Source organism: Grampus griseus, assembly GCF_964374135.1.
Source record: "Grampus griseus genome assembly, chromosome: 3".
In the NCBI taxonomy this organism is placed as follows: domain Eukaryota; kingdom Metazoa; phylum Chordata; class Mammalia; order Artiodactyla; family Delphinidae; genus Grampus; species Grampus griseus.
Window position 1 is genome coordinate 125,535,060 of NC_139019.1, and position 19,677 is coordinate 125,554,736.

Below are 19,677 nucleotides of genomic sequence, written 5' to 3' on the forward strand. Positions count from 1 at the left end.
GCTTTCTTGCCCCCTCTACAATGGTCCCCTTTAGCAGCAAGTGTGTGCTGGGGAAGCAACTGGAAAAACATTCCTGTCTCATCAGCACTAAAGATATCATCTGGGCTGTAGTCAGCAATTAGTTTTATAATTTCCCCTGCATGCCACTCATTAACCTTATCTATTCCTAGACCATTCATTAATCTGTCACTATGCTCTCTACAGACTGCTTTCAAAGCAATTCCATGGCGATCATGAAATCTGTTCAGCCAGCCCACACTTGCTTGAAAATTGTCATAGCCAAGCATGTTGGCCAAGTTTAGTGCTTTTTTCCGAATGACAGAACCAGTCACGAGAATGTTTTTGGCATGGATTTCTTGAAACCAAGCAAAAACAGCTTATCAATGTCGTCATAAAGAGCATTCCTCATCCTTTTCCTCTGAGGTCCCACAGATGCCTCCCGCACCTTTTCTTCAAATGTGGCACGATCCTTTAAGAATGTAGACAAAGTAGAAGGAGTGATTCTGAATTCTTTTGCCACATCGCCTTTCCTCTTGCCTGAGTCCACAGCTTCCACAACTTTCATTTTCTCCTCTGGGGAGAACTGCCGACGTTTCTTGTTCCCCTTGTTTGCTATATCTGTAGAATGAGGGCCGGACCACAACTACCAGGGCTGTGTCTGTTCCTCCTCTAGGCTTGTTTTGCCACAAGTAAGGAAAGCTGAGAAGACAAAATGGAGTGCCTATCAGGAACCAAAGATAATGGATTCCCCCTAAAAGATGGGTTCAGATTTTTAAAAATTGTATTAGAAAAATGATAATATAAGGCCAAAGCCAAGAGAAGATAGGATCGTGCTACTGATTTTTTGTAGAGGTTATTTATACAGACTCATAGAATGTTTGAAATAAAAGAGATATAGTCTAGTTTACTTAAACTTTCTGAGCCTTTGTAAAAATAATAACAGTGTCTGGTCTGTCTATTGTGAGACTATATTGAAGTAACAGATGGTAAAAGAGCTTTGCAAATAGCAATGCATTGTATAAATTCAAGGAATTATTATCTGGCTCATTTTAAAGATACAGAAACTGAGGCCTAGGGAAGGGGCCAACCCAGGTTCATACAGCTCAGATTTCTTGACTCAGATCAGTGCTATTTCTGCAACTCCATAGTCCTGCTTGAAATTCCACCACAGTGAGATCTTCATAGCTCTATCGCTGCTTGGCTTGGAAGGATTTTTCATTGCCAGAAGATGTTTCTCATAGCCACACATTCATTTAATAAATATTTACAGGTGCCAAGTGGTAAGGACACAGTGAAGAACAACATAGTCAAGGTCCCTGCCCTTATGAAATAATACAATGTGGTGTAGGGACATAATAAGTGAACAGATAAATTAGTTAATTACAGAGTGTGATATGTGCTATGAAGGAAATAAACGTGACCCAACAGTAGCAGTTTTGGTAACTGCCTGCTTAAACCTTTTATCATGAGAGTCCTCAAAGAACAAGAGAAGCTGCTGTGCTTCAGGCTGTGACTGTACCTTTTTAAGGACTGACTTTTGTCACTACCCCCACACATCTGTCTATCCATTCATGGCATCCTCTGTGTGCTAAGCACTGTGCTTGATGCCAGCCATACAGAGATGAATGCAGCATAGTGCCTACCATTGAGGGGCTTACCAGGGAAGACAAAACTAGAGTATGGAGTGCTATAACAGAGGTTACAGAGTACTGTGGACGAGAAGACAGAAGTGGGATGATCAACTGGGTGGGACACAGATAGGCAGTGTACTTCAAAGAGGAAAAAATATTGATGTTGGGACTTAAAGTATAAACAAATAGGAATTCCTGAGATAGAAGGAAACATGTGTAAAGGCAATGAAGTACTATAGAAAATAAAAAGACGTGATCAGGAAAAAAAAAGTCTTTGGAGAAGAGAACAAGGATCTTGGGACAATAAGATGCCTTTGGAGTTTTGTTTTTTGTTTTTGGAATGACATGATCAGATTTGCACTTTAGAAAGAGTCTTTTGGTTGCAAGGTGGAGAACCTAATAGGTAAAGTCCATTTTCCTAAGAGGTGGCCCTAAATCTGAAGGTAAATGCAGGCTAGCCTAGTAGGCCATATATAGTTGGGATATGTTAATTTGAGTGCAACAAGAAGCTCCTGGAGGATTTTAAGCAAGGAGAAAGATGACTGCTGTGTGAAGAATGGAATGGAAGGGTGTCAGAGAAAAAGAAAGAGACTAGTTAGGAGGCTGTTGCCGGAGTCCAGATGTGAGATAATGGTGGCTTGGATAGAGTAATAGTGAAGATGGTAAGAAGTAGTCAGTTTGGGACTATGTTTTTGCGGATCTTGCTGATGGACTGGATGTGAGGTGCAAGAGGAGTCAAGGATAATTCCCAGATTTCTGGCTTGAGCACTGAGCAATTGAGTGGATGGTGATGCCATTTACTGAAATGAGAACCAATTATTGGTCCTTTGTAATCATAATTTGTTACTTTCCATGCTTAATATCGCTTACATGTGGTGGGACTGGGATTCAATCCCGAGGAGGCTCAGCACAAAGCTAGCATTCTGAACACCACAGAGTGCTATATAGCTTGTTCTGGGAACAACCAGTACTGAGAAGAGATGTGGAAAGAATGAATCAAGAGCCAAACCAAAGTCTTGTAGGTCGAGATAAGTTTGAATTTTATTCTAAGTAAACAAGAGGACACTGGAGGGTCTTAAGCAGAGAGTGACCTAATCAGGCTTACAGTGCAAAAAGATCAATTTGCGTGTTGTGGAGAATAGATTGTAGAGGGAAAAGAGAGGAGATGGGAAGAAATTGCCCCAGTCCAGGCAGGAGATGACGGTGACTAGGAGAAGACTGGTGACGGTGGTAGATGGAGAAAAGTAGGCAGATTGGAAATGCACTTGCAAGGTAGTGAGGGTGAGGGGACTTGTACGAATGTGGCACCATCTGTGACATTGGCGGGAAGGGACAAGACAATCCTTATCTGATTCCAGAGCCTCTCCACATGGTCATTCAGCTCCGTTTGAATCACTCACTACCATTACTGAGTGTGGGACGGTGGGAGAGACGGATTGAGGGCAGATTACTGGGGTGAGGAGGACGTCTTCATGCGGCACTAAGAAGAACCCTGTCCTGAACAAGCCGGGACAGAGTGAAGAGGACTGGGGGCAGGCCTTGAACTCCGTGCTGGGAGGGTGGTGCTCGGGCTCTGCTGGCCAGACGTGGCTTTGACAAGCGAGGCGGAGTCTCGACCCCTCACGTTCGCCACAGCCCCGCCCTATTTACCTGAACGCCCTACGGCAACGCCCAGGGGCTGAGGGCGCCCACCGTGGGCGGCCGCAGCTTCCTCCTCCTCCCGGAACCTCTAGCCGGAAGTAGTCCGTCCGCCTTAGCGGCCCCCTTCTAAGTCTCTAAGCAGTTTCTAGGGGCCCGCCCCTCAGCCCGGGCTGGACTGTTGCGCCTGCGCAAGGGGTCGCAAGCAGTCACGCGCAGCCGGCCGCTTCCGGCGCGCCGCGAGGGCAGCCGGGACGGGTTTTCCTAGCGATCCGAGGTGTGCTGCTGCTGCTGCTGCTGAACCGGTGCGGCGGCGACGCCCGTGTGCCTGCTGTCTTCCTCGGGCTCCCCGGGGCTTGACCCCCGGGGCTCTCGGCAGGCGTCGGTGAAGAGCCTGCAGAGAGAACCTGCGCTCCCACACCCGCCCTCTACAACCCCATATCACGACTCCGAGGAAGGGGAGAGAGAGGGGCTGTCGCGACTCCGTGCCGTGTGTCGCCGGGCGGGGCCGCGGGGCCGGGGCTCCTCTAGCCCCCGGGATGCGCGCGCGAGTCCTCGTCTCCACTTCCTTGTTGCCACTGCCACGACTGGAGCCGCCTCTCTCCGACAGCGGGGAGCGCGAGTGCGCTGGCCAGCCCCCCCGTCGAGCCCCCTGGCCGGGCGCCTCCGGGAATGTGAGCCGCGCGGCTTGCACACTTCTCCGGGTAAGTCCCACCTTCGAGCGCCGCGCCGCGCCGCACCGGCTGGGCGCCCACGAGCTGGGAGCTGCGGCTCTCTGAGCCTTGTTGCCTCTTCTACGAAGTAGGAGTAGTGAGCCTTAGTTTCTACCTCCCGCATTCGGTACCTTTGGGACATCTAAGGCCCGTAGGCCGACCATGGCCGACTGCTGAGCTGTCAGAAGCCATTTAATGAGGTTCCGAGGAGGATCTGATAGGACGGTGAAAGCGTGTCACAGATTTCAAGTACTGCCTTACTTCTCTTTTACAGATGAGAAAACTGAGGCTTAGAGAGAGTAAGTAGATTGCTCAAGGTCATAGAGCTCTGTGCGCGTCCTGTTAAAATGCGTAACTTAAATTTAGTACCCTGATTTTCTGCCCTCCAGAGCCCTTGGTTTTAACCTTTATATTATCGTGCCTTTTTTTTTTTGCATTGCTGTACTGAGGCCTAGGATCTGAAAATACTCTTGGACCCAGGCTTAAACCGGGCTACTCAAACAAGCCAAAACTCAGTCTCTTCTTGCCCCTACCCCAATATGATTGTAATGACTTTGTTTTGTTCTGGGTGCTAAAACCCTGTATGTCATTCTTTACAGAAGCTCTCCTGCAGTATTGCTTTTCTCTGCAAGACTCAAGGGCTGAGAAGTCAATTATGAAAGGCAAAAAAAGCACATCCCCACATAGCCTTGATTTGAACCCTAGCATCCCTTACCCAATGAAGGCACTGGCCTATCTCTTACCGAGCCAAGTTGTGGGTTATGTTCTCCAGAGTTGCACTATAACAGAATGCAGTGGGGTTCTTTTGTTGTTGTTTTTGTTTTGTTTTCCAATGGGAAGGGAAATCATTTAGACATGGTACAGAACTAGAAAGAACCTTAGGAATAACGTGTTCTTAGCCTCAGGTATATCTTTGAAATTATAGGTGAAACACCTGTCTGCATTTTCTGGGAGAGGGTTTTTCCTGCTTTACAACATTCTCAAAGGGATTCTTGCCTCTCAAAAAGTTAGGAGCCACTGATTTCAGCCTCTTCAGTCTCACTTGAGGAACAATTGAAATTTAGGGAGGGGAATAGACTTATCTGAGATCGCATGGTTAGAATTTAGACTTGGATCCTGGTCTCTTGACTCAACACACAGTGCTTTTTTTCTCATTATACTTTATCAGATACCTCATCATTTGTGGAGTGAGTTCTAAATGAGATGTGAGTAGGCCTTGTAATACACTTATCAGTTCTGTATTTACTTACACAGCTCCTTCTTCCCAGAATCCTAAATTATCTTCTGACAGATTTCCCAGAGCAACTATATTATTTCTCTCTCATAAAATTCAAGTGGTTTTTGGGAGCCTTTCTCCATCCAAGGATTGAGTCTGTGGGTAAAACTCCAGCTTAGCGTGTGGCCACAAATAAACGAACTCTTCTTGAACCCAAGGATTGAGTCTGTGGGTAAAACTCCAACTTAGAATGTGGCCACAAATAAACTAACTCTTCTTGAACTAGTCATTGAATTTTTTTAATGCCTTCCTTTCCCTAGGAAAAGCTATTAGTAGGTTTTCTGTTTCTTAGGCCAGTGCTAGAGAGTTAATATCAGTCTGTCAGATTACTGTTTAGACCTGAGCTGTTCAGTACCGTAGTTGCTAACCATGTGTGGTTATTTAAACCAATTACAATTAAATAAAATGAAATCAATTGAGTTCTTCAACCACACAAGCCATATTTCAGGTGCTCAGTAGCCATAAGTAGCTACAGTATTGGAGCAGCACAGATGAAGAACATTTCTGTCATCACAAAAAGTGTTTTGAACAGTGCTGGTTTAGAGGGTTGTGGGTGGAGATGGGAGCAGTATAGTATAATGGAAGAAGGCTCACAGTTGGATTTTTGAACTAAAAAATCTGCCTTTCAAGTTCCTGGGTGTGGTGGCCTTGGGCAGGTCGTTAAGCATCTCAGGCAGAGATGATTCATCTTTAATAATGAACCCTTTTTGTATAGCACTATTCTCAAATGGAGTTATGTCCTTGAGCCTTATCACTATAAGTGTGGTAAGGTGGGTGAGACATCTCTTGTTAATGTGTGAGAGAACTGAACCTAAAGCAGCTAAAGGACCTGCCCAAAGTCATACAAACTGGCAGAATGTAAAGAAACTTGCTGCATATTGGCACTTAACACATTTGAATGAATGAGTGAATCAGTGAAGCATTTTGCTTAAGGTGATGCCATGAGGGAGTGTCCAGAACTGACTCCTGGCCAAGTATTTACCTGTTACCATATGGAATTCTTATAATGTGGGGCTAATCTTTGAGTTGAAGGATTACTGAGCATCCCATGAGTGAGTAAAAGTGAAAGGGCTCTCTAAGCTAGTGATTCCAGGTTTGCCTAGTCAGAGGACTCACCAGGTGCACGTGTTAAGCACATGGATTGCCACACCCTTTAGTGATTCTGATTCAGAAGGGCTGAGGTGGAACCCTGGAATCTGAATGTTTAGTAGGTTCCCCAGGTGCTTCTTAGGATCCATCTGATGAGTTTGGCAAATGACTGAGTCTTAAGGCCCTGGCAGAGATAAGGATCATTGGATCAGGAGGCCGCTCTCCCCTTTAGGGTAGGTTCTTGAACCTTGTTTATGTTTGACTTTCCTCTAGCCATGGATGCATCATATGATGGTACTGAGGTAACTGTCGTGATGGAGGAAATTGAGGAAGCCTACTGTTACACCTCCCCTGGGCCACCCAAGAAGAAGAAAAAGTATAAAATACATGGAGAAAAGGCCAAGAAACCCAGGTTAGCCAACACATTTTGATAGCTGGCATTTATAAACAGAAGCTGCTTGGAGAGCTGTGTTGAAGAAGACTTCAGCCTGTGTCCAGTTTCACTGAAAGTGCCATGTCATTTGTTGAAGTCTCCTGATGGGCAGTGGGGTTGGGGGGAGACGGTGATTGAGAGTGGGAAGTGGCCGATGGATGCCAGCAGTTGCCATTCCTGTCCAAATCTTGGTCGTGTTTCTAGGCTTTAGCAGGAAATATACATACAAATGGTGGAAGCTCGCTACAAGAGAACCACTGTATTTATTATTAATGCCATTGTTATTTAAATATTTAATTAGGACATCAGTAAAAATTTGGAATTACAAATAGCGCCAATGATATCTATTAAGAATATCCAAATTGCAGCTCTAAGCTCCCCCTTAACTGTGAACACTCCAGACTTCTTGCTGAGGCTCCCAGCACTGGGTCACTTTGATAGTTCTGCTTGCTTCCCTCCCTCAGCCTTGGCGAGGTGCTGTTGACCAGTGAGATGACCAAAGGCTGTGTAGAAGAGTAGGGTGTGAGTGGTAATTAGTTCTCTAATTAACCTTTTCCTGAAAGTGGAATGACGGGACACCTTTATCTATCTTTGCCCATGTTGGGATTTAAGCCCTGCAGAAAATGTGGTCATGGAAAAGTAGACCAGACAAGCCTTTGCTTCCACGTTTCTGGAGGGAGAAACCTCCCCCTGTTCACCCTTTGGGGGTGTTATTTAAATGTTTCTTTGCTTCAGTCTCTATTTAGAGAAATGCTTTTGAAATGAAAAGCTAGGTTTTGTATTTAGCTCTTCACTACTCAAACATTGTAGTATTTACTGGTTGAGTGAGGGAAAACCTTAAGAAGTCCTTGCTTCCTCAGGTCTGCTTACCTTCTGTACTATTATGACATCTACCTGAAAGTGCAGCAGGAACTCCCCCACCTCCCTCAATCTGAGATCAATAAGAAGATTAGTGAGAGTTGGAGGCTTCTCAGTGTGGCCGAGAGGAGTTACTACTTGGAGAAAGCCAAACTAGAGAAAGAAGGTTTGGATCCTGTAAGTAATTTTTTTTTTCCTCTTCTTCAGCTAATACCTCCATTGCCTTAGTGGTGAGGCTTTGGGGAGTCCAACCCCCTGTTCTCCGGTTTCCTTCTCTCTTCTTAGGAAAACTTTGAGTTGAGTCATTTTTACCTTTCTTGAGTCTGATATTGTCTGCTTCTTTTTTTTTTTGGCTTCGCTGCGTGGGTTGGGGGAGCTCAGTTCCCTGACCAGGTGCCAGGTATTGAACCCAGGCCATGGCAGTGTGCCAAGTCATAAACACTGGACTGCCAGGGAACTCCCTGTCTGTTTCCATTTCGGTCATGCCCTGCACTCTCTACTCTTTGCTTGCAGCAGTACATGATCTCCAGTGAGCCTTAGGTTCCTTTTCTGAATTTTAGCAAAACTTGGAGCCACTTGTCCTTGTGGGTAGTTAGTGTTATTTTTCTTTTATAGAGTAGCTTCTACAGGCATTTTCCCTACACCATGTTTCATGTTATCTGTTGAGTGTAAGTATAATTAATTTGTGTTGTGCTCACCACTGTCAGTTATAACGTAATCAGCAATTAGGCTTGCAAGTTTAGAGGTAGACACAGCTGCTTTATTTAAGGCAACGTTCTTTTGTTACCACTGGTTACTGGTGGTATTGAACTGTGCTAGAAGGAAAAGTGGAAGGCTAAAGGTGAAATTGGTGGAGGACATTGAGCCTTTGAGTGCTTGGATTAAAGAATAAGCAAGGAAGCACTTAGGTTTGTGTCTGTCAGCCATTTTGTTATTTCTAGTTCACAGGAATAAAATGGACTGACAACTGTTAACACTGCTGTTTTTTTTAATTTATTAATTTAATTAATTTATTTATGGCTGTGTGGGGTCTTCGTTGCTGCGTGCAGGCTTTCTCTAGTTGTGGCGAGTGGGGGCTACTCTTCGTTGTGGTGCGCGGGCTTCTCATTGCAGTGGCTTCTCTTGTTGCAGAGCACGGGCTCTAGTCAAGTGGGCTTCGGTAGTTGTGGCACGTGGGTTCTAGAGCGCAGGCTCAGTAGTTGTGACTCCCGGGCTTCGTTGCTCTGCGGCATGTGGGATCTTCCCAGACCAGGACTCTAACCCATCCGAATTGGCATGCGGATTCTTAACCACTGTACCACCAGGGAAGCCCTGCTGTTTTTTTTTTTAACTGAAATTCCTGCAGGAAAAATAACCTTGTTATTGCAAGCTGAAACCTTTTAACCTTAACTCCTTTTTTTTTTCAATTGAAACAATTGTCTCTAACTTCTTTTTTTATAATGAAGAGCAAAGGTTCTTCAGGAATGCAACAGCTATGTTATAGCAGAATGGGTTGTATTTCCTTTAGTGGAGCCCATCTGCCACTGATTATGCCATTTAGATTATTTTGTCCTTGTTGGCTTGGCATTTACCTTCTTGGAAGAGCTTTGTGTTACGTACAGTCTTGGAGATGCCACTCTGTACTTCTCCTCTAGATGATTTGTTTGTAAAGTGTGAGTCTAGGAAACAATCCCTGTGGAGAGGGGGAGGCGGAGTCAAGGAAAGGTACACATATTTTTTTTGGTTTCTCCATTATAAGGTCACAAACTTTTTGCCCATGATATAAGAAAATTTTACCTAATCTTGGAGTGATATGGTTTTTAAAACCAGACACTAATATAGGTCCTTATTAAGGCTTTTTTAAAAAAAATTAAGTAGATCATTTACAATGATTTTTCCCTACCCATATGTAAATTTATATCTACCATCATCTCTACCAATACCCCCAAGATCATTAATAGACTAGCTCTAATATTAACTAGCTGTAACCTTGGAAGAATCACTTAACCTTTGAGTCCTGCTTTCCTCATTTGTAAAATGGGGATAATAGTATCTATTCACAGTGTTTAAAATGGACAATGTAAAACACCTAGCTGAGTTCTGACTTGGTGAGTAAATAACACTCTTTAGTAGATTAAATGTCCAGTGACCATATAATAAGAAAAGGTGGCATTTAATGAGCATCTGGAATGTACCAAGACAGGCTTTATATGCTGTTTGACCTCTCCCTGATTACCTGGTGTACAGGTGGGACCCTCTTGCCTGCATACTTAGGGAGCCTGTCAGAGACCTTGGGGCAGGCTGTCTCCCTGGCAGCCCTTCAGGTCTCCTGCCAAGTGGCTGGGCCCATGGTTCCAGTGTCATTCCTTACAGTCTGTAAGATGACTGCCATTCATGCTGCCCTGGTTTCTTGTGCTTGGATTTGTTGATTAAGTCCAGACCAAACTATGTATTTGCCACCATTTAGTCTTGTTCTCTTGACCTGTCTGCTTCAAAGCGTGACTTGAGAATATCATTTCTTCATTATCTCTCCAGTAAAGGCTCCATAAAGGATTTGGACAGTCTGCTTTCATGTTTCATCTCAGTGCTTCTTTTAACTTTCATCTCTGAGTGCTTCCTTTGTACCCTAAGTAGTCTCATTGACTTCTTGCTTTTGATTTATTTAAGGATCCTTTTGTAATTGACTTAGTTCCTTTTAAATGATGCTTCTGAAATTATTTTTTGGTCTGTTTAATTTCAGTTCTCACTTATCTGTTCATTTTGAACTTTTCTGTCTTCCTCATTGGGTAACTTTCAGTTTAAATTGAAAAAAATAAAAGCACCTTTTTCTTGGTGCCAGTTAGCCATGCAGGGCTGTGCTTCTAGTACCTGGTCTCCTTGCTCCTTAGAAGACCTGGCCTGGAGTCCCACCTTTACTACTTACTAATTATGTGTTTTGGGAAAGTTTATCCTCCTTGAGCTTCAGTGCCCTCATTTGTGAAGTGGGAATAATAATAGTACCTAACTTAGTAGTATTGCTTTAAAAGTCAGGAAATTATTTTCTGAACCTTAAGATCCTAGGTCATTGTTAATATTTATATTCTTCTCCCTCCCCATCACCTCCCAATATATTCAGTGCTTATCAGATAACCACTTCCCTATACACATTCTCTCGTGAAGCCTTCTTATTGATTGATAGCTTTGTGATCTGTTCATTCTCTTCTTTGCAAGTCTGGAAGAAGCCAGTGATATCAGAATCCTTGCTTGCTGCCCTGAGATCCAACATGGCCTGTTGGTTTGTATTTGATGCTTCTAAAGGTTTCACTAAGCATTATACATTCTGGTATCTAAATCTTCAGCTACTTTGGAATCCTAAAGTATCAAAGCTGGAAAGGAACTCATAGATAGCCAGATTCAGCTCCCTCATTTTACAGATGGGGCAGCAAGGCCAAAAAAACGGGAAAGGATTTGTTTAAGACTATGCCAGACCTGGGATTTCAGCTCACAGTTTAAGATGCCAAGATCAGTGCCCTTTCTGGAATCTAATCCACGTTCTCTGTCTCCTATGTGATTGAGTAAGTTACATTGGCTAAAGTGTGATTCAGCTGAAGATGACATTGCTATTGGCAGAGGCTGACCCTGTCTAAGTCTTAGGTCAAGAGAATGGAGTCTTTCTGGTTCCTTTGCAGAAAAAAACGAAGAAAAAAAAGGCTTATAAGTATATATCTATGTGGTCTTATTCCATTTATCTCTGCTTGTCTCCCCGACCTGGCTTTTTCATCCTCAGAACTCTAAACTCTCTGCACTGACCGCTGTGGTTCCGGACATCCCAGGTTTCCGCAAGATCCTCCCTCGCTCAGATTATATCATCATCCCCAAGAGCAGCCTGCAGGAGGAGCGGAGCTGTTCTCAGCTAGAGCTGTGTGTGGCCCAGAACCAAATGTCCCCTAGAGGACCATCCCTTGTGTCCAACACTGCCCTGGAGACAGTGCCCAGCCATGCAGGCATGGCAGAACAATGTCTGGCTGTGGAGGCCTTAGCTGAGGATGTGGGAGCCCTTGCCCAGCCAGGTGCTGTACAGGAGATCGCCACCTCAGAGATCCTCGGCCCGGATGTGCTCCTAAATGAGGCTTCCCTGGAGGTAGGGGAGAGCCACCAACCTTACCAGACAAGCCTGGTAATTGAAGAGACCTTAGTGAACAGCTCACCAGACCTCCCCACTGGAAGCCTGGCTGTGCCCCACCCCCAGGTTGGGGAGAGCATGTCCGTGGTAACAGTCATGAGGGTAAGTGACTTTGGTTCTGATGATTTTGCTTTACCTGGGATTGTTAAAAAGGCAGCTAGCACCATGCAGGGTGATTCTGAAATAGTGGTAAGTAAGAATACTGGTGTGGCACTTCTAGTTGGATTGCAGTTCTCTTGAACCTTTTTGTCCCCAGGCTTGGTCCAAGTCCCCAGGCTTCAGTTTCTTAGGCACTCTCACCAACTCCTCTTGCCCAGTATAGCCAACATTTTCTTCACATGAGATAAGGTACGTTAACAGGAGGGATGGGGATGATATTTGGGCTGTCCATGAGTCAGAGCCAGGATCTGTTTGGCTATTAGTATTAGTTAGAATTTTATGTTCCCTTAAGATTGTTTCAGCAAACACAATGGCACCTTGAACTGTTCAGGAGAATTTTTTTAAATAGTCTTGTTGGGCACAGAGTAAGTAGGAAGAAGGAAGTTCTCTTCAGAGCCAGGTTGATGGGACTAATAGCTGAGAAAGAAGAGGGAGGTATCTCCCCAGTGGCTTTTCTGTCATGCCCAGTTGAGGAGAAAGAACAGTGATTTCCGTGATTCCACAGCCTGGTCCCCTGGAAGTGGAGAGTTGGGGAGCTGCCACCATGCTATTACTCCGGGTGCGATGGCATCCTCAAAGAGGTAGCTGTTCTGTTTAGGCTAAGAGGACCAGCATGCAGCGGCCCCTATGGCCTAGATGGATGTGAGCAGATAGCCCTGCAGAGGATTCTGTGCCAGGCGTAAATCTGTTTTATTACTTGTTGCCGCAGTGCTGTTTATGATGATGAAGCATGCCACTAGTTAAGGCAGATTAATAGGTCGCTAAGAACATTTGACAGGGTCAGAAGAATTGGGTTCTTTCACTAACTGCTTATGTGATCTAGGAGTTCTGAGTCTCTTCAGAACCTCAGTTTTCTCATCTGTAAAATGAGGGTAGCACATTCCTTGTGGTACTGGTTTTCTCTGTCTCTGTTTGTTCTTAATTAAACTTTTATTTTGAGATAATTATAGATTCATTCATTTTTTTGATGTGCCGTTGGATAAGCAGATTATGTATGGTTATTGGACTTGATTGGTCTTCAGTGTTGTGGATGGTCCTGGGTGTTCTTCACTCCATCTCAATAAAACTTTCTTCTCTCCATGTACCTACAGGATTCCAGTGAGATTAGCTCCTCTGCGCCAGCTGCACAATTCATCATGTTGCCTCTTCCTGCCTACTCGGTTGTGGAGAACCCCACCTCCATCAAACTGGTCAGTGTGTGGGGAGTTCAAGGAGATTAAGGCTCCATAAGAATTCTCTTCCAGGTAGTTTTCTAAAAGTCTTAACAAACTTAGGACATTGGGACTGGCAAAGATCTCAGAGGTTTTTCTGGTTCAGGTATTCTTAACTGGGGGTGAGGGAGTGGGGGAGGGTCTGTGAATGGACCTCCACAGGAACCTCCTCAAGGAGGTCCAGTTCATTGGACCTCCATGAACTCCTCAAGTTACATACAAACTTTTCTCCTTGAGAGAGTATTTTCCTGGGATAGGTTCCATGGCTTTTATCAAAATTTCTGAAGCAGGGCTTCCCTGGTGGCGCAGCGGTTGAGAGTCCGCCTGCCGTTGCAGGGGACACGGGTTCGTGCCCTGGTCTGGGAAGATCCCACATGCCGCGGAGCGGCTGGGCCCGTGAGCCATGGCCGCTGAGCCTGCGCGTCCAGAGCCTGTGCTCCGCAACGGAAGAGGCCACGGTGGTGAGAGGCCCGGGTACCGCAAAAAAAATATATAAATAAAATAAAATTTCTGAAGCATACGTGTTTTAGAAAAATTGAGGGATCACTGATCTAATTCAATCCTGTTGTTGTGCAGGTTAGGAAAAAGGTCCAGAGAAGAGAAAGGACTTTTTCTCTCTCTGATTCAAGGCCACTGGGCTGCAAAACAAGGCAGAACGAGGACCCTGGGTCTTTTGATTCTCAAATGTTTTTTCCATCACACACTGCAGCATGTGGGCTGAGATTTATTCCTAAATATCTCATGTTTCTTTATGATATTGTAAATGGTATTTTATTTTAAAAAAAATATTTATCTATTTGGCTGCATTGGGTCTTAGTTGCGGCATGCAGGATCTTTCATTGCAGCACGTGGGCTTGTGTCTAGTACGTGGGCTCTCTAGTTGTGGCCAGTGGGCTCTAGAGTGCCCGGGCTTAGTTGCCCCACGGCATGTGGGATCTTAGTTCCCCGACTAGGGATCGAACCCACGTTCCCTGCATTGTAAGGGGGATTCTTAACCACTGGACCACTAGGGAAGTCCCTGTAAATGGTATTTTAAAACTATTTTCAATTTCTAATAGTTCACTGCTAGTATATAGTAATACAATTGATTTTTTTCTTATTAAACTTGTGTGCTGCAACTTTGCTAATAAACTCATGTATTCTGCTAGCCTTTTCGTAGATTCTATTGCATTTTTAACATAGATGGCAGTGTTGTCTAATAGTTTCATTTCTTCTTTTCTGATATGGATTCCTTATTTCTTTTTCTTGTCTTATGGTTTTGTCGAGGACCAGTACAGTGTTGAATAGAAGTGGTTAGAGCCGATATCTGTGTTTTATGCGTCGTCTTAGGGGGAAGGTATTCAGTCTTTCATCATTAGGTTTAATATTGGCTGTAGGTTTTTCAGAGATACCCTTATCATGTTTAGGAAGTTACTTTTGCTGGGAGCTTCTATCAGGAGTGGATGTTGGATTTTTCAAATTTTTTGTGTGTCTTTTGAGATGGTGGATTTTGTCAAAATTTTTCGTGTGTTCTTTTTTTCTTTTTTAGTTTGTTAATGTGATTAATATGATTTTTCAAATGTTAAATCAACTCTGTGTTCCTGGGATAAACTCCACTTGGCAATGATGTATTATCCTTTTAATATATTATTGGATTTGATTTGATAACATTTTGTTCAGAATTTCTGTATCTATATTCACGAGGGATATTATTGGTCTCTAATTTTCTTGTACAGTGTTTGTCTTGTTTTAGTATCAAGGTAGTGCTTACCTCATGGAATGAGTTGTGAAATATTTTCTGCTTTTCCAATTGTTTTTGGAAGAGTTTTGTGTAGTACTGGCATTATTTCTTCCTTAAATGTTTGGTTAGAATTACCAGTGAACTTATCTGGGCCTGGAGATTTCTTTGTGGGAAAGTTTATAATGGCAAGTCCGATTTTTAAAATATATATAGGACTATTCAGATTATCTATTTTTGAGTGAGCTTTGATAGTTTGTCTTTCAGGGAATTTGTCCATTTCATCTGAATTGTCAAATTTATTGACATAAAATTGTTCAAAACATTCCCTTATTCTTCTTTTAAAAAGCTGTGGTAAAATATACATAACATGAAGTTTACCATTTTAATCAATTTTAAGTGTACAATTCAAGTGCTGTTAAATATATTTACGTTGTGCAATCATTACCATTATCCATTTTCAGAACTTTTTCGTCTTCCCAAACAGAAACTCTGTATCTATTAAACAGTTACTCCCCATTCCCCACCCTACCTGTTTCCACCCCAAGCCCTGGTAATTGCTATTTTACTTTCTGTCTTAGTATTTGTGTGTTCTAGGTACCTCAAATAAGTGGAATCATGCAAATATTTCCTTTTTGGTCTGACTTTTTCACTTAGCATAATGTTTTCAGGTTCATCTATCTTGTAGCATGTATCAGAATTTCATTCCTTTTTATGGCTGAATAATATTCCATTGCATGTGTATACTATATTTTTTTTATCTATTCATAAACATTGATGGACATTTGGTGTGTTTCTACCTTTTGACTGTTGTGAACAGTGCTACTATCAGCTTTGGTGTACAAATGTCTGAGTCCCTGCTTTCAGTTCTTTTGGGTATATACCTCAAGAGTACAATTGCTGGATCATGTGGTAATTCTATGTTTAAAGTTTTGTGGAATTTTTATCCTTTTAATATCTATAGAATTTGTAGTGAGTTTACTTCTCCATTACTGATACTGTTAATTTGGGTCTTCTTTCTTTTTTCCTGGTAAGCTTGGCTAGAGGTTACTGATTTTATTGCTCTCAGAGAACAAGGTTTTGGTTTCATTGATTTTCTCTGTTGTTTTTCTGCTTTCTGTTTCACTCATTTCTATCATTCTTCTGCTTACTTTGGGTTTAATTTGGTCTTTTCTAGTTTCTTAGGGTAGAAGCTGAGGTCATTGATTTGAGAGCTTCTCTTGTAATATAGCTGCTTAGTGCTTCATTTCCCTCTAAGCACTGCTTTAGTGGCATCCCCCCCCAATTTTTTTTTAATAAATTTATTTTATTTATTTATTTTTGGTTGTATTGGGTCTTTGTTGCTGCGTGGGGCTTTCTCTAGTTGCAGGGAGCAGGGGCTACTCTTCACTGTGGTGCGCAGACTTCTCATTGCAGTGGCTTCCCTTGTTGCGGAGCACAGGCTCTAGGTGTGCGGGTTTCAGTAGTTGTGGCACACAGGCTCAGTAGTTGTGGCTTGTGACTCTAGAGTGCAGGCTGAGCAGTTGTGGCTCATGGGCTTAGTTGCTCGGCAGCATGTGGGACCTTCCCGGACCAGGGCTTGAACCTGTGTCCCCTGCATTGGCAGGCAAATTCTTAACCACTGTGCCACTAGGGAAGCCCATCCCACAAATTTTGATATGGTGCAGTTTTCATTTTCATTCAGTTCAAAGTATTTTCTAACTTACTTCTTTAACCCATGAGTTACTTAATTATTTTCCAGATATTTGGGATTTTCCAGGTGTCTGTCTTTATCAATTTCTGATTTGATTCCATTGTGGTTAGAACTTTGTATTTTATAAGGCCTGAATCCTTTTAAATTGATTGCAGTTTATTTTATGGCTCAGAATATGGATTGTCTTGATAAATGTTCTATGTGCACTTGAAAAGAATATGTATTCCTGCTGTTGGGTGGGGTGTTCTATACATTTCAGATTAGGTTGAGTTGATTGATAGTGTTCCTTATTGATTTTGTATCCTTCCTGATTTTCTGTCTACTGTTTCTGTCAATTATTGAGAGAAAGCATCCATCTGTCATTGTAGATTTATCTGTTTCTTTTTGCAGTTCTATTAGTTTTTGTGTCATGTATTTTGACTGTTACTAAGTACACAAACATTTAGGATTGTTACGTCTTCTGGATAAACTGAATGCTTCTTCATTATGAAATGACCTTTATCTCTGGCAGTATTCTTGCCTATGAAATCTACTTAGTTCTGATATCAACCTTTCTTTTGATTATTGTTATTAGCAAGGTATATCTTTTTCCATCCTTTGACCTGTTTGTACCTTTGTATTTCTACCGTACCTTTTTTGGTAGGCAGCATATAGTTTGGCTCTAAGAGCAAGACCTATCTGATGATCTCTGCCTTTTAATTATAGTATTTAGGCTGTATGTATTTAATGTGATTATTAATGTGGTTTGGTTTAAATCAGTCCTCTTACTATTTGTTGTTATTGTTTTGGTCCTATCTGTTTTGTTGTACTTTCTTTTGAAATAATTAAGTATATTTTATGAATCTATTCTATCTCCTTTGTTGGCCTATGAGCTATTAACTTTGTCTTGGTTATTGTATTGGCTTCTTTTAGGATTAATAATACATAACTTTAACTTGTCACAATCTGTCTTATCCTCTAAAACCCCTGCTGTGGATAAACAATACTTTCTTCAATAAGAAAGTTGTAATAAACTAATTATTTTTCCTGAGCCTTTCCTGTTCTGGAAATTTGTATTCTTTCATGGTTTAATAAGTGTCAGCCAAGCTCTTCTAGAAATACTTAAGAAGGCAGCATCAGCCTTGAATGCTAGCATTATTTCCTGAAGTCATTTCTATAAGTTGCTGTTCAGGAGTATTTCCAAATTCATGGTAATTTATTTATAGCACTAACTTTGCTCTGAGGGTGTATTCAGAATGAATATTCCATGTGGGGCCACAGTCTGAGAAAAGATAAGATATAATGTTTTACCCATTAATAATAGTCTCACGGACTTTTTGCTCCTCAGGATATATCCATTAAGCAGAAAGGGCAGGTGATTTTGCAGAAGAGGAAACCAAGGGCCCAAGAGCTAAGATGACTTACCCCCAGCTCATTCAGTATGTCAGTGACAAAATTGGAACCCAAACCCTGGTCTCTTTCCTTGGTGCCACACAACTTCACACTCATCTTTGACCTGCTATCACTGTCATAATCACCTTTTCCTTAGGTGTTCTGGCCAGAGGTGGCCTAGAGGCAGCTTGGTGTTTCCCAAGGGAAGTTTTTGCTTTCTGGCCAGGCTAGGGAGGTTGGGATTAGTAGCTGAGTAAACCATAAGCGACAGAACAAATCTGACAGGGAAGTGTTTTCTTTCCAGCATTAATCAAGAAATGGAGTGTGGCTAATTTCTATTTGTAGCTGAAATGTAATACATTCTGTTCAAAGGGAAATCATCGGAGATGGTGCAAGCCAGTGACTGAATATATTTGTACGCAGATGATCAAATTCTGTGGAGTGTCAGAGGACCTGGTTTCAACTGGAGTTCCCTCTCATTATTTTAGCGACTGGACTGTTTTTTTTTTATATCTTTGAACCGTAGGTCCTAGGTTCTCTGATTTTTAACTAACAAGAATGAAGAAGCAAATTCTTTGAAGTATTGAGAGCCAGAGGGTGCAGCAGGATGCATGGAAGCAATCTTGACCAGGAATCAATAAGATCTGTCTTCTAGGTCTAGCTCTGTCCTTGAGTCACTACATGATTTGAGGCAGAGCATTTAACTACTCTGAACCTCAGTAGTAATAATACTTCATAGCATTGCTGAGAACATTAAATGAGATATTGGTAGAGTGTTTAGCACTGTGTGGTACTTTGCTTAATTAATTGCAACTCTTCTTACCTTTATACTTCTGGTACCTAACTCTGTAACCTTGGGCAGCTGTCTTTCTTCATTTGAATTCACTTTCTCCATTTCTAAAAACTGAACTAGTTAGTTGTATCTTAGGACCTTTCCAACTCTGACCTTTTAAGATACCATGAATTGGCTAACCTTCTGCAAGCTGGTATCCTCCTGGCATTGTTGTGGTTATAATGGTCATCAGGATCTGACAGAGATTAGACTGTGGTGTTGATTCTGACTTGCTCTTTTTTATTTGTTTTTTAAACACAGACTACTACGTACACCCGACGGGGCCATGGGACATGCACCAGCCCAGGCTGCTCCTTCACATATGTCACGAGGCACAAACCACCTAAGTGCCCTACCTGTGGTAACTTCCTAGGAGGGAAGTGGATCCCAAAGGTAAAGTTCATTGGCCATCACTGCTTTGGAAACCCCACAAAGTAGGCTTATTATTCCCTTTAAGAACAGATGACTTAAATTAATATTCATTTAATTTTCTGACGACACAAATAAATCAGTTTCTTTCTTTTTAAAAAGAAAGAATAAAATGTTATCCGTAATCTCATACCATCCAAAGAAAAGCTATTGTTAAGATTTCAGTATATTTTCTTCCAGTCTTTTTCTGTGGATATACAAGTTCTGTATCTTGCCTTTTTTTCCTTTAACGTATCATGCCATTAAATATTCTTCAAAAACATTATTTTTAATTGCTTCATAGTTTTCCATGAATGACTACACCATGTTAAATCATTCATTTCTTGTTAGGGTTACATTTTTAACAATCCACCCTCCACACTGACTGCTTACCTATTCACACGCACAGCGCACATCTCATTCCCTAGCTCAGAGTCCTTTTAGTTTCATATAGTTCCTATTAAAAGTGGAGGTCTTTAACCCGATATTCAGGTCTCCCATAGCTTA

The 19,677-nt window shown here is 42.4% G+C and overlaps 1 protein-coding gene across 3 annotated transcripts in view; it reads left to right on the top strand.

The window, feature by feature from the left end:
* The first annotated feature begins 3,585 nt into the window (after positions 1–3,585).
* The window catches only part of HMGXB3 (HMG-box containing 3), a 58,027-nt gene continuing 41,935 nt past the window's right edge, over positions 3,586–19,677 (top strand). For 2 of the 3 annotated variants that reach the window (XM_082652243.1, XM_082652244.1), the window contains exons 1-6: positions 3,721–3,973; positions 6,621–6,759; positions 7,641–7,815; positions 11,384–11,881; positions 13,030–13,128; positions 19,024–19,155. In XM_082652243.1, the coding sequence (XP_082508369.1) occupies positions 6,623–6,759; positions 7,641–7,815; positions 11,384–11,881; positions 13,030–13,128; positions 19,024–19,155 (1,041 nt within the window). In that variant the 5' untranslated portion in view covers positions 3,721–3,973; positions 6,621–6,622. Of the gene's footprint in view, positions 3,974–6,620; positions 6,760–7,640; positions 7,816–11,383; positions 11,882–13,029; positions 13,129–19,023; positions 19,156–19,677 lie in introns of all 3 variants that reach the window. The other variant, XM_082652245.1, reaches the window with a different exon arrangement.